The following is a 13,872-nucleotide window of genomic DNA, read 5'->3' as shown; positions in this document are numbered from 1 at the left end:
CTCTGAGCTCCCTGCCGCCTCAGGTCCCCAGTTTTATTCCTCTCATTTCTTCCCTCTCTCCGGAATTCCCAGACCCTCACCCTCCCACCCCAATTATTTCCTCAGGCTTCGCTTTTTGTTTTCCCAATACTGATTCCTTGGGTCTTCAGGTTCACCTTCCAAACTGATTCCCGCCCCACCCCTCACTCCGATTTTCACCCTGCCCCATCTCCTCAGCTCGCCGATGCCTTTCCTTACCCCAGCCTTCGTTTTTCCCTCAGCTCCACCGCATCCCTTTTTTAACCCACACCTCCTCCCTCCATCTCTGATCCTTATCTGGCCCTTATAGTGCTCCCCACTCCGTTTGACCCATCTCTCCCCCAACCCGGATTTCTACCCCAGCCCCCGCCTCCTCTTCACCCGAGCCCCGCTCCTCTCAGCTTTACCACAGGCGTTCCCTCTGCCCCTGGGTTCTCCCACCACCGTGCCCTGCCGGCCCCGGTTTCCCTTCAGCCAAGCTCTCCGAATACCCCCCACCGCTCCCTTTTTATTCTGCGGGCCTCACCTGCCCGCCTCCCACGCCGGTTTTTCCCTCAGTACCACCCTCGCCCGGGATTACTTCCTGTCCGCACCGACCCCCGTTTTCCTCCGAGCCCCACCCCCACCCCTGGGTTTTACGCCGCCCCGCCCCCACTTTCCCCTGGTCCAGGCTCCTCCAAACCCCAGGTTCTTCTGCCCACCACCCTCCCCATCTCCTTATCAGCCCTGCTGCCCCTCCATCCAAGCTCGATCTTGCCCGAGGCCACCTGCCCCCACATCCCCGACTCCCCCTCAGCCCTCGCCTCCCCGGGGCCCCCAGGGTCCACCTGCCCGCCCCGCGTGGCCAGCAGCCGGGCTCCCGGCTTCTCCCCTGCGTGCCCCGGCCCCGCCCCCCGCGCGTCCCCGCCCGCGCCCGCCGCCATGTGACGGGAAGCAGCTGATGGCCTCTCCGGGTGGCGGCGGGCGCGGCGGCGGCGGGGCCGGGGCGGGGGCGGGCTGCGTGGGGGCGGCATGAGGGCCGGCGGCCCGGGGGGCTGAGGCGCCCGCCGCCTGCCGCGAGGCCGCGCGCGTCCTCCATGGAGGCCGGAGGTGAGTCGGGCCGCAGCGCGCGTTCCCCGCCGGCGGGGCAGGGCCCGTTCCCCTCGGGGTGGGGGGTGCAGGCTCGCCCGGGAACGGTCCGCGGGGGTGGGGTGGCATGGGCCACCGGGCCTGGGACGACCGCGTCGGCCGGCGGCGAGGTGCACGCCCGGCGCTGAGCTTTGTTTCACTTTCGCTGTCAACGGCCCCCACACCGTCTCCAACCTCTCCCGTTTCCCCGCCGGACCCGGGGACTACGGGCCTCTGTGCAGCAGGGATCCCCACCCCCGGGACAGTTGGGGGGGCGCCTGGGGCCAGACGCCACCGCCCGGTTGGGACGCCAGGCCCTCTGAGGTGTGGGTGTTTTGATTCCCGAGAGGAGGTGGGTGCCCAGCTGTCATGTGACGCACTCGAGGTCTGGGTGGGAGTCCGCTCTGCCCCATAGAAGCTGTGTGATCGTGGACGAGCCATTTAACACAAGTCTCTTTTGTATCTGCAAAATGGGCTAATAATAGTATCTGCCTTAGCGGGCGGTTGGGAGCTTCTCAAACTTGCCTGCGCATGAAAATCGGGTCTGGAATTCCATTTGAAAACCCATATTGCGAGCCTGGTGACATAGATGGGGGACAAGTTAGGATACACCGATGAGTGAGGTACTTGCCTTTATCCTTGTTAACAGCTGTATCAGAAAATGGTGTGGAAGTCAGAGAATATTGGAAGCACTTGGAGGGTCAGCCCAAATGAACTTAATAAGCCTCAGGGGGAATGGTGTGCTTGTGCTAAGGCCAAACCTCAAGGCGCGTGCTTCAGAATCTTTCCAACCACTTTGCCTCTAAACCCCACTAATACAGAAATTTGGGGTGGGCTTGTGGTTTATTCTGGGAGTCCCAACTCTTGAATATACTCCCTTGCTTAAAGGCAGTTTCCCTAGGGGAAATTTCTCTGAAGGGGTCAAGGCCTGGACTCAGAATTTGTTCCAGAACCTCTTTGTATTCTTCCAGTGAAGTGCAAGCTTCATTCTGGTCTGGAAGATAATGATTGTGGGTGTTTTTATGTTTCCCTGACTCCTTGGATGGAATAGGGATTACTGGTGGGTGGGTGGGTTGAAATCAGGGGATTCCCCCAGGGTGGTGTAACTTTTTAATTTGGAAAATGACATTTCTTTGTTTGCTGGAGTCAGGCGTTCAATACCAGGTGTAGAGGTAGCTCTCTCTACTTTCCCATCTAGATAAGGGCTTTCTTTTCAGTGAGTGTGTTACCCATAGAACTCTTGTTAAATGGCCTCTAGTGTTTGCCTGAAATCTTATGTGAATCTTTTTCTAGCTTCCGCTGTCATTTCCATTGACTCCTTTTAGTTTATATCTGACAGTGATCTGGAGCTAGTCTCCCTTTTTAGCAGGAATCTGTTTCCAGTTCTGGATTTTTCCTAATGATTGATGACTGTGTTTTGGGGTGTGGGCTGAGCTACTGAGAGCTGCCAAGCTACTGTTTTAAAAAAAGGTCAGTTTTATGTTCTTTTGAACCTGAATAAAGGCCATTGTGATGGGATTACAATGGGCAACAGTAGATATCTTCAGAGCAGTGGTTAGAATGCATTTATACGTTGAAATATTTATTGAGTAACTACTGTATGTCAGGCACTCTCTAGGCCGGCGCTGGCTGAGAGAACTATAACCTCAAGCCACATATGCAATTTGAAATATTTTAGTAGCGGTGTTAAAAAAAGTGAAACAGGTGGATTTAACCTTAAAATTAAATGTTTGTCAATCCAGCATATCTAAAATGTCATCTCAACATATAATCTTGGTAAATTATTGAACATTTTTAGATTTTTGTTTTTGTACTGAATCTTCAAAATAAAGCATGTATTCTGTAGCTAACAACCCATCTTAATTGGGACTTGCCACATTTCAGAAGGTTAGTAACCACATGTGGCTAGTGGCTACTGAATGGGACAGTGCAGCCTGATAGCAGTGAACAATTTGAAGTGAGGATAGGGAAGAGAGAAACTACAGTCACCTAAAAACAAGCAATCAAGAGAAGATGGGTGAGTGACGGTTAAAAGGAAAATTCAGTGCAGTGAACGCAAGTCACTAGGCCACTTTGGGTAGTGAGGCCAGGAAGGTCTCTCAGACGTTGACACGGATCTGGGGCCAGCCAGGCAGAGTTTTCTAGGATGATGGAACAGCTAATGTAAAGATCCCAAGGCAGGATAAATCGTAAAGCTTCCTGCCAGCTAGAGTCCTTCATAGCTTCTGTCTCTGTGTACAGGCAAATCTCCTCCCACAGAAGAGGCCCATGGTACGTATTTTTCTACTCTGCCTGATTATCCAAACACATCCCAATGTTTAGTTAGAAAACTCGGATCCATAGGCCTTTTCACCAAGAAGGTCCAGGGCAGGTACAATCCCAGATGAAGCTGGATCCTCTTGCCTCTGGGTTTTTTGTTTTGTTGTTGTTTTTTTTTTTTTAAGTTCTGCACTAATTATGGCTTTCTCTTCCAGCTGCCAAGTTTAGTTTGGGCCCAGACTCCCTTTCAGAATCTTCATAGTTCCTTCATTTTTTTTTTTTTTCCTCCTTATTTTAGTCTTTGAATTCCCGAGCCTAAGATAGCAAGAGATTAAATCCCCAAATGACAGAAATAGAGTGTGAAATCTGGATATGGCTTATGTTTAAGAAGCATTTCATGTTAAATTTTTGGCAAAGGCATCATAACAGTCTAAGGGACTTCATTTCATGTATATTATAGACAGATACCATGTATATTTATTCCACAAATATTTACTGATGGCCTGCTCTCTGCCAGGAACTCTGCTAGGCACTGGAGATAAACATACAAGGTCCTGACTCTGTGGCATTGATGTCCTAGTTGGAAGGTGACAGATAATGATCACAATGGTGTTTGTGCTGTAAAGAAAATAAAGTGAGAAGTTTTGAAGAACCTTAACTTGGAATCAGAGAAGGGCTCTCTAAGGAGCCTTTCTTAGGGCTCTCTCTCTTCACATATTCTACGGTGAAGAGAATAGCTGGTGCAATGGCCCTGAGGTTGGAACTAATTTAGCACCACCAAGGGGTGAGAAAAGGCCTATGTGCAGGACTTCTAGGGCAGGGTGAGGTTTTTATTATGAGATGGATTGAAACTGATCACTGAGAGGTGAGGAGAATAGGTGGTGGGGGCCAGAGAGGGGGCTAGGAGAGCAGTCGGAAGCTGCTTAGAGATAATGTTGGATAGATGAGCTGATGCTGATGAGATGGTGTTACATAGTTGAGAATAAACAGCCATGAGGTGGAGGGAAGTTAGGTTTGCCAAGTCTTTTGGGAGCAGGCTCGATAGAACTTGTTCATGGGTCTGGATTGGAAGGTCAAGAAAAGAGAGAAGTCGGGGACGACCCCTTTTCATATTGTGTGGAGCCTGCGTGGCGTTGAAAGGATGGATGACATGCATATCCTGGAGGAAGTGAACCAAGTGTGGCTGTTACCAAGATGGAATAAAGTCAGGTGATAAAAATGTACCTCCAGGTCAATGTCATTTAATATTTGACTACTCTGGTTTCTCAGCCTCAACACCATTCCATTGACGTTTTAAGCAAAATAATTTTTTTCTTGTGGGAGTTGGGGGCAGTCGTCCTGTGTGCTGTAAGATGTTTAGCAGCGTCCCTGGCCTCCTCCCATTCGATACTAGGAGCAGCACCTCCCGGAGAAGGCAGTGGCAACCTGCTCCGGTCAGTACTCTTGCCTGGAAAATCCCATGGACGGAGGAGCCTGGTAGGCTGCAGTCCATGGAGTCGCTAAGAGTCGGACAAGAAAATTTTCTTTACTGAGCGACTTCACTTTCAGTTTTCACTTTCATGCGTTGGAGAAGGAAATGGCAACCACTCCAGTGTTCTTGCCTGGAGAATCCCAGGGACGGGGGAGCCTGGTGGGCTGCCGTCTATGGAGTTGCACAGGGTCAGACACAACTGAGGCAACTTAGCAGCAGCAGCACCACCACCACCCCCAGTTGGGACAACCAAAATATTTCCAGATATTGCCACATGTCCCCAAGGGACAGAAGTGCCCCCAGCTGAGAACTGGATTACATGAAGGAGGCGTTGACAGGGTAGGGCCTTGTTACCTTAAGATACCTAGAAATAATGAGAATAAAGAAAACACCACAGGATTGCTGCCTAACATTGAGTCTTGTTTTCGATTTGAAATATAAAATAATGTCCTACCATGCAAATATTCACATCCAGAGGAGAATGCTCGATTACACAAGTAATTGTATAAGTGAAAGGGTCACATATACAAAAATACAAATTTCTAGGAGGAATTACCTAGGCCTGTACAAATGCCAGTTTAGACAGACCTAGATTTCCACATAGAACCTCAGGGAATGAATATTCTCTTTACAAAGGAAACTTTAAAAATTTTCTTTAAATAGCAAAGCCACAAAGTCTTGATATAATTTATTAAAATTCTATTTAAAGAGAATTTTCAGCAAAATATATCCATGTAAATAAGATGTACCCCTGTATTTTCCTATAATGCATACGTCAGGAAATATTATATATATGCACACATAATATTATATACATATTTGCATGTTTACTATCTGATTTATTGAATCTAAGAGATCATGGATTGTATTGCCATATGTATCACTGAAAAAATACTGCCTATTAAACTATGAGAAGTCATCACTTGACACATCCTGATTTTAACAAGGTCAAACTACGAGAAGACATATAGAGATATGTCCTAAAATACATAAAACAGGAGCTGTTAAATTAGTATCTATCTGGTAACAGCTATAAAAGGGTCAGTCTCAAAACTGCTAAAGTGGAACATACTCATCAGACAGTGACCTCATTCAGGATGGAAGCCAGTTTTTGTATTCATATGTATTGCAATCAGAGGATCAGTTCTGAAGGCCTTGAACTTAAAGACTTTGTCAGCCATTGAGAATCTTCTGTCAGAGGATGGAGTTGAATTAGGGACTGCCCTTCAAGTCAATGAAGAAGCACCAGTCCAGCCCCCACCCTTCACCCCGAGAAACAAGGATTGAATTGGCTTGGTGTTTGAAGGAGGCTGTATAAATCCCGAGCTGGAGATGGGGTTGGGGCAGAGGGAATTGATAACTACAGGAGAGCAGTGCAATAAACAGGGTAGGACTTATTTCCGCTTTGATAGTGTGAGATCTGGGTACGCTTCTCAGTTGCTAATCTCAGTGGGATTCTCATAAGCAGAATATGAGTCCAGGTGTGAACTCGAATGAGCTACTTGGGGCATGACAAGGAGACGTGTGTGGCTGGCACGAGGTATGGACCGGAAAAGGGAGGCTGGGGCCAGTGGGGTGGGGAGGAAGGTTGCCTTTAGTGGTAGGTAAGTGGGTGCCTTGGAATGTATTTGAAAGAAATGTTGTGATGTAATATGTGTTTCAGTTTTAGCAGGGTCCCTAGGGGCAGGGAAAACATGAATCTTGTAAAAAATATGGGCAAGATGGGATGAAGATTTAAGCCAGAACAGAAAGGAGATGGAAGAGGAGGGCAGATCAAGAGGTGGTGAGCAGGGCCAGTGTTAGCCTTGGTGATGGGAGGGATGCTGGCAAGTGAGGGGAAGCCTGTGTTTCAAATACTCCTTTCGGGAGAGAACTTAAGTACATCTGAAGGCCTCCTGATTAGTACCTTCTAGCTCAATCCTTGCCTGGCATGTCTCCTTTCTTCCTCTTTGGGCTTTCATGGGAAAACGAGGCCCCCCTTCACTGGGTTCACCCTGACAAAGGTTACTCTGAGTCATGGTTAACCAGCAGTGCCAGAACTGAGTAACCCCACTGGAATTTGGCCTGTGGCTACTGTTATTGCCCTGGGTCATTTAAATGACAACTCCCTCCCGGAATCCAGACTGTCACTTTTTGCCAGGGGACGACCTCTGCTTTCCTGTGTCTGAGTCAGCAAGGTGCTGGGGGACTGGGCTCTGCCCTTTCCGGTGAGGCACGGGTGCCTTCTTGAAGTATGCTATCTCCTGCCCCAGAGGAGCCGCTGCTGCTGGCCGAACTCAAGCCCGGGCGCCCCCACCAGTTTGATTGGAAGTCGAGCTGTGAAACGTGGAGCGTTGCCTTCTCCCCGGATGGTTCCTGGTTTGCCTGGTCTCAAGGACACTGCATTGTGAAGCTGATCCCCTGGCCGCTGGAGGAGCAGTTGTAAGTTCTTTCACACCCAAAGGAATGCGGATGTCCTGGGGAACTTTCCCAAATGACATCCTGCCCAAGAGCAGAAGAGGGAAGCTGGCCGACCAGTTCAGAAATTGATCATCGGGGTTTCCAGGGTCCTTCATCCTGTACCTGTGAAACCTCATTCTGTTGATAGCCCCAAGTGTTTTTTTTTCTAACAGCTTTACTGAGGTATAGTTTACATACTATACAATTTTCCCATTTAAAGTGTACAGTTAAGTGACTTCAGTATATTTACAGAGTTGTGCATCCATCATCATGACCAATCTTAGAACGTTTTTGTCACCCCCAAAAGAAACCCATCATTCTTTAATACCTTTCTCCTATCCATCCCTGACCAGCTTCTAATCTACTTTCTGTCTTTAAAGATTTGCCTGTTCTAGGCATTTCATATGAATTGAATCGTATGTTGTCATCTTCTGACTGGCTTCTTTCACTTAGGGGACTATTTTCATGGTTATCTGTGTTTTAGCATGCTCCGTGACTTAATTTCCCTTTATTGCCAAATGATATTCCATTTTATGGAGACATCACATTTTGTTTTATAAGTTTATCAGCTGGTGAGCACTTAGGTTGTTTTCACTTTCTGGCTATTAGAAATAATGCTGCTGCGAACACTTCCGTACTGGTTCGTGTGTGGATATGTTTTCGTATCTTGTGTGGATGTATGTTTGCATGTACGTTTAACCATTTGAGGGCGTGTCAGGCTGTTTTCCAGAGTGGTTGTACCATTTTATAATCCCAGCAGCAGTGCTGGAGATTCCCAGACTTCCCACATCCTCACCAACACTTGGAGCATGGCCATCGGAGTGGGTGTGAAGTGGCATCTCATTGTGGCTTTGATTTGCATTTCCCTATTGACTGCTGATCTTGTGCCTCCCCGCCCCTCACAGCCCTCCCCCTCCATGTGCTTACTGGCCCTTTGCCTATCTTTTTGGGAGAAATGTCTATTCAGATCCTTTGTCCATTTTAAAATTGGCTAGTTGCCTTTTTTGTTATCAACCAAGTTGTTTCTGATATTAACTAGCTTTTCTTTCTCTGCGCTGGACAAGTCTCAGTGTTTGAAGGCTGTGAGCTCCCAGTCAGATGGCCTAGCATCTGCATTTTTTTCATTTGTCCCAGGGCAACTCTATGTCTGTATTTATTTATTCAGCCAGCATTTTTTGCAAATCTTCCTTGCCTGACCAGGAGCCAAGGGCTGAGAATTCTGAAATATATTAAACATGGCCCCTGCCCTTGAAGGTCTCATTTGTTTTGCTTTAAGCATTTTAAAAGTTGCATATTAAAGTTTTTCATAAGTCCAGTCTGAAGCTTGTTGCCTTGATAATAGGTAATGCTGATGCAAATTTGCTGAGATGAGTACTTTGCACGCTGCAGGGGTTGAGGGGTGTACATTTGTGCATTTTCTGGAAGGAAGGCCATTTCAACAATCTTAAAACTGTTCTTCCTGCAATCAAAAAATCTCAGAAATGAGGTCATCTATTTATTTGTTTTTAAAAAAATTTTATTGGCATATAGTTGATCTACAATGTTGTATTATTTTCTGCTGTACAGCAGAGTGAATCAGTTATACGTACACATTTATCCACTCTTTTTTAAATTTTTTCCCATATAGGTGATTATGGAATATTGAATATAGAGTTCTCTGTGCTGTATAGTTGGTCCTTATTCATTATCTATTTTATATATAGTAATGCATATATGGAGAAGGCAATGGCAACCCACTGCAGTACTGTTGCCCGGAAAATCCCATGGATGGAGGAGCCTGGTAGGCTGCAGTCCATGGGGTCGCTAAGAGTCAGACACGACTGAGCGACTTCGCTTTCACTTTCCACTTTCATGCATTGCAGAAGGAAATGGCAGCCCATTCCAGTGTTCTTGCCTGGAGAATCCCAGGGACGGAGAAGCCTGGTGGGCTGCAGTCCATGGGGTCGCACAGAGTCGGACACGACTGAAGTGACTTAGCAGCGGCAAATGCGTATATGTCAATCCCAGTCTCCCAGTTTATCCCTCCCCTTTTTTCCCCTTAACCATAACATTATTTTCTACATCTGCAGCTCTGTTTTGTAAAATAAGTACATCTGTACCTTTTTTTTTTTTAGATTCTACATATAAGTGCTATAATGTGTTATTTGTTTTTCTCTAACTTACTTCACTCAGTATGACAGCCTCTAGGTTCACCCATGTTGCTGTAAATGGGAGGTCATGTATTACTTACACTGCTTTTCAATATGAAATTAATCATATGATAGTTAAAAGTCAGAAATAGCTTAAAATCTGGTAACAAGAATGGTTAAGGAAATTATGGCATTGCCATCTGATATTTTTGCAGCCATCGAAGATTGCATGTAGGCTTTTTTTTTTAATGTTTATTTATTTACAGTTGTGTTTGGTCTTCATTGCTGTGCAGACTTTCCGCTAGTTGTGGCGAGCGGGGGCTACTCTATAGCTGTGGCTCGAGGGCTCCTCGTTACTGTGGCTCCTGTTGCAGAGCCTGGGCCCTGGGTTGCTGTGGCTTCAATAGGTGCCACACGGTGGGCTCAGTAGTCACAGTGCCTGGGCTCTAGAGCACAGGCTCAATAGTTGATCCACAGCATGTGGGACCTTACTGGATCAGGAATCATACCCGTGTCTCCTGCATTGGCAAGGGGGATTTTTTACCACTGAGCCACCAGGGAAGCTCTGTTTTTTGTTTTTGTTTTTTTTTAATCACATTTTTCAGTTCCTTCTATACTCGTTTAATGAAAATGTCAAGATCATTCATTATTTATTAATCCCCCAGTCTAAATGCTAGAGATTCAGCTTCATATCCAGATTTGGGTATAATGTATATTTAGTCTGAAAAATAATTTTTTTAAAAAGCATAAAGTGGGAAATCTGTTATTTCCTTGAAAATCACTTCTTTTTTTTTTTTTTTTTGAAAATCACTTCTGTATTCAAATATATATATATATATATATATTTTTTTTTTTTTTTTGCTAAGTCGCTTCAGTCGTGTCCGACTCTGTGCAACCCCATAGACGGCAGCCCACCAGGCTCCCCCGTCCCTGGGATTCTCCAGGCAAGAACACTGGAGTGGGTTGCCATTTCCTTCTCCAATGCATGAAAATAAAAAGTGAAAGTGAAGTCTCTCAGTCAGGTCCGACTCTTAGCGACCCCATGGACTGCAGCCTACCAGGCTCCTCTGTCCATGGGATTTTTCAGGCAGGAGTACTGGAGATATGTATATTACTAGACATAAATATAACTTTCCCATATTAATTAGGGAAAATAGAAATTTGAGCATTAGCCCTTTTTGTGTATCTTTTGTTTAATATAATGGAGGGAATATTGTTTAGCGTGTTAAATGGCATGTTACTTATTTTAGGGAAAAACCATATATTTTGAAGAGTAATAACTTGAGGAAATATTTACAGTATAAGGCTTACTCAGAAAAGCAAGCTATGAAACTCTATGCAGTATGATCCCAAATTTGTTTTTGAAAAACATGTATATACATAAATAAGAATTCATGGTACCGTGCTTACTGTGGTTAGAGTGGTGTTCAGTCGCGTCCGACTCTTTGCGGCCCCATGGACTGTAGCACGCCAGGCTTCCCTGTCTTTCGCCATCTTCCGGAGTTTGTTCAAACTCGTGTCCATTGAGTCAGTGATGCCATCCAACCATCTCATCCTCTGTCGTCCCCTTCTTCTCCCACCTTCAATCCTCCCCAGCATCAGGGTCTTTTCCAATGAGTCAGTTCTTCGCATCAGGTGGCCAAAGTGTTGGAGTTTTAGCTTCAGCATCAGTCTTTCCAGTGAATATTCAGGGCCGATTTCCTTTAGGATGGACTGGTTGGATCTCCTCGCAATCCAAGGGACTCTCAAGAGTCTTCTCCAACACCACAGTTCAAGCAGCAATTCTCAGTGCTCAGCTTTCTTTATAGTCCAACTCTCACATCCATACATGACTACTAGAAAAACTATAGCTTTGACTAGACGGATCTTTGTTATTGGGCTTCCCTTGTGGCTCAGACGGTAAAGTGCCTGCCTACAGTGCGGGAGACCCGGGTTCAGTCCCTGGGTCGGGAAGTTCCCCTGAAGAAGGAAATGGCAACCCACTCTAGTATTCTTGCCTGGAAAATCCCATGGATGGAGGAGTCTGGTAGGCTACAGTCCATGAGATCTTCTCCAACACCACAGTTCAAGCAGCAATTCTCAGTGCTCAGCTTTCTTTATAGTCCAACTCTCACATCCATATGTGACTACTAGAAAAACCATTGCTTTGACTAGACGGATCTTTGTTATTAGGATCTGGGTAATTTTTATAATTTTCTCATCTCCAAAATTTCCCCATTTTCCACTATTATTTTTATAGTTTGAAATAATTGTTATTTTAAAAGTTCTTTAAAAGAGAAAATCTGAGTCCTTTATATTCTTGTTAGGATTGTTACACACTTAAGAAATCATACAGTGCTTTCAAGATTGAGCAAATAATTGATATTAACGAAATAATGTACTACTTTTAGAAATAACATTTTCAGACACTTTAATTTTGATGAATTTAAGTTCTAATGACTCTACCCGGGTCCCCAGCTACCCCCTACCTTCCATGTAGCTCACCCTTTGAATTCATTGCAGACTCTGAAGTCCAAGGCATTTGCTGGACACTAGGCTGGGACACCCAAGACTTGGCTCTGATTCTGCCTGCAATTCTGTGGCCCTGGGAAAGTTATCTCTATCCCAAGTATGGAGATTTTAATATCTTGTTCTAGAGAATCTATGATGTTAAAATGAATTAATATATAAATGTGCCTTAATTCCTTTGGAGTAAAGTAGCTACAGATGCATCTCTTAATTCAAATACAGAAGTTAGGATTTTATAAAAGAAATAAAAGGTAACTTTGGAGGTTCCAAGCTGTCCTGCAGAGCTCCATGGCCAACTCGGGCTCCCAAGTCAGAGCCGGGCAGGTCTTTGAAGTGCATGTGTCGGCCTGTCTGGGCCACGTGTGCACTGGGCGGCCTTCATTGAAAAGAAGTTCACTGTCATACTCAGGTGTTGTGTCAGAATGACAAATTTTCAGAGCACATTTGGCCATTTAGACCGGGAGTCAGCAAACTTTTTCTTTAAAGGCCCAGATAGTAAATATTTTGGCTTTGGGGGCATATGTCTCCATCAGGACAAGTCGGCTCTGCTGCTAGAGGGTCTAAGCAACCCTCGATGAGATGCAGGCAAACAAGCAGACTTCATATGCAAAACAGACTGCCTACCTGGGCACTCCCTGCCAGCTTCTGCTATGGAATAATAGGGTTTCCAGAGCTGAAAGAACCTACACTGGCCTCAGTCTCTTGCTGCCAGTTTTGTAGGTGAACTTGGTTAAAATTCTTTAATATATTTCAACCAAGTGATTGACAAAAGTATGATTTACCTAACTTTTGGGGAACAAATGTAATACAGAAAGAGGTTCAGCTGCATGTACGTCGACTATAGGATTTTTCATGGAAATGAGTTCCAGCTTTATCATCACCATTCCTTCAGTTTGATAAACCCAAGAGTGTGGTCAGAGTCAGGTAGAAAAGCAGGACTGAGTACTTGCACTGATAAAGTATACCACAGACCAGAAACTGCGTTTGCGGGCTGAACTGCAGGGCAATTTAATTGCTTGTTCCTTTGAGAGTTATGTGAGGCAGAGTGTGGGCAGGGCCCTGTTTCTTAGGGACAGAGTCTTATTTAGCTTGTCTAGGCCTGTGTTTCAGCATAAGTAGAAGGTAAAAGGCAAGGCTTGGGCTACAAGATCTTTGAGGTCAGCGTACCTGTGAACAGCTCTGAGTTCTTTCCTTGATGCCCTGCTGACTGGTTCCTGGGCTGGAAGAGTCATCAGAAAAGAAATGAAAGAGCCCCACTCATGGATCAGAGCAAAGTGAGGGAAGGTGGAAATCACGTGTATTAAGCAAACTGTTGGGCTTCCCTGGTGGCTCAGACGGTAAAGCATCTGCCTACAATGCAGGAGATCCGGGTTCAATCCCTGGATTGGGAAGAAATCCCCTAGAGAAGGAAATGGCAACCCACTCCGGTACTCTTGCCTGGAAAATCCCATGGATGGAGGAGCCTAGTAGGCTATAGTTATGTGACTCCGCAAAAGAGTTGGACACGACTGAGCGACTTCACTTTCACGAAAACTGTTGTCCAGAAAGGGGTTTATTTTTCTGCTCCTAGGGTGCTTTCTAAGCTAGAGATAAAGGAATGCTACAAGGTAGAAGAGTAGCAAATGCGTAATCAGGCTCTAAGTTCTGTCCTAGTTCCAGACCTACAGCATGCTTTCTTTCTCATGAGGAACACTGAATGTCTCTCTCCTTCCATGCACCAAAACCCAGGAAAACTTTCCAAAGAAGAGAATGACTCCCTGGAGCATCTGTGATCTAGTTCTCCCACAAGGCAGGTCACGCCACTGCAGGGCTGTCAGAAGTGGAATGAGCCATGGCCAGTGAAGTCCCTGTTACAAGCATTCTAAAAAGAAACAAAAAGAGAAGTCATGTTGCTGCTGCTGCTAAGTCGCTTCAGTCGTGTCCAACTCTGTGCGACCCCAT

At 45.8% G+C, this 13,872-nt stretch overlaps 1 protein-coding gene across 3 annotated transcripts in view; it reads left to right on the top strand.

Moving 5' to 3' along the window:
* Nucleotides 1–999: 999 nt before the first annotated feature.
* The window catches only part of WSB2 (WD repeat and SOCS box containing 2), a 22,342-nt gene continuing 9,469 nt past the window's right edge, over nucleotides 1,000–13,872 (top strand). The window contains exons 1-2 of one of the 3 annotated variants that reach the window (XM_027566721.1): nucleotides 1,000–1,107; nucleotides 7,108–7,276. In XM_027566721.1, the coding sequence (XP_027422522.1) occupies nucleotides 1,095–1,107; nucleotides 7,108–7,276 (182 nt within the window). In that variant the 5' untranslated portion in view covers nucleotides 1,000–1,094. Of the gene's footprint in view, nucleotides 1,108–7,073; nucleotides 7,277–13,872 lie in introns of those variants that run through there. The other 2 variants (XM_027566722.1, XM_027566720.1) reach the window with 2 other exon arrangements.

Source organism: Bos indicus x Bos taurus, chromosome 17 (assembly GCF_003369695.1).
Source record: "Bos indicus x Bos taurus breed Angus x Brahman F1 hybrid chromosome 17, Bos_hybrid_MaternalHap_v2.0, whole genome shotgun sequence".
Lineage (NCBI taxonomy): Eukaryota > Metazoa > Chordata > Mammalia > Artiodactyla > Bovidae > Bos > Bos indicus x Bos taurus.
This window is presented reverse-complemented; position numbering and strand designations above follow the sequence as displayed.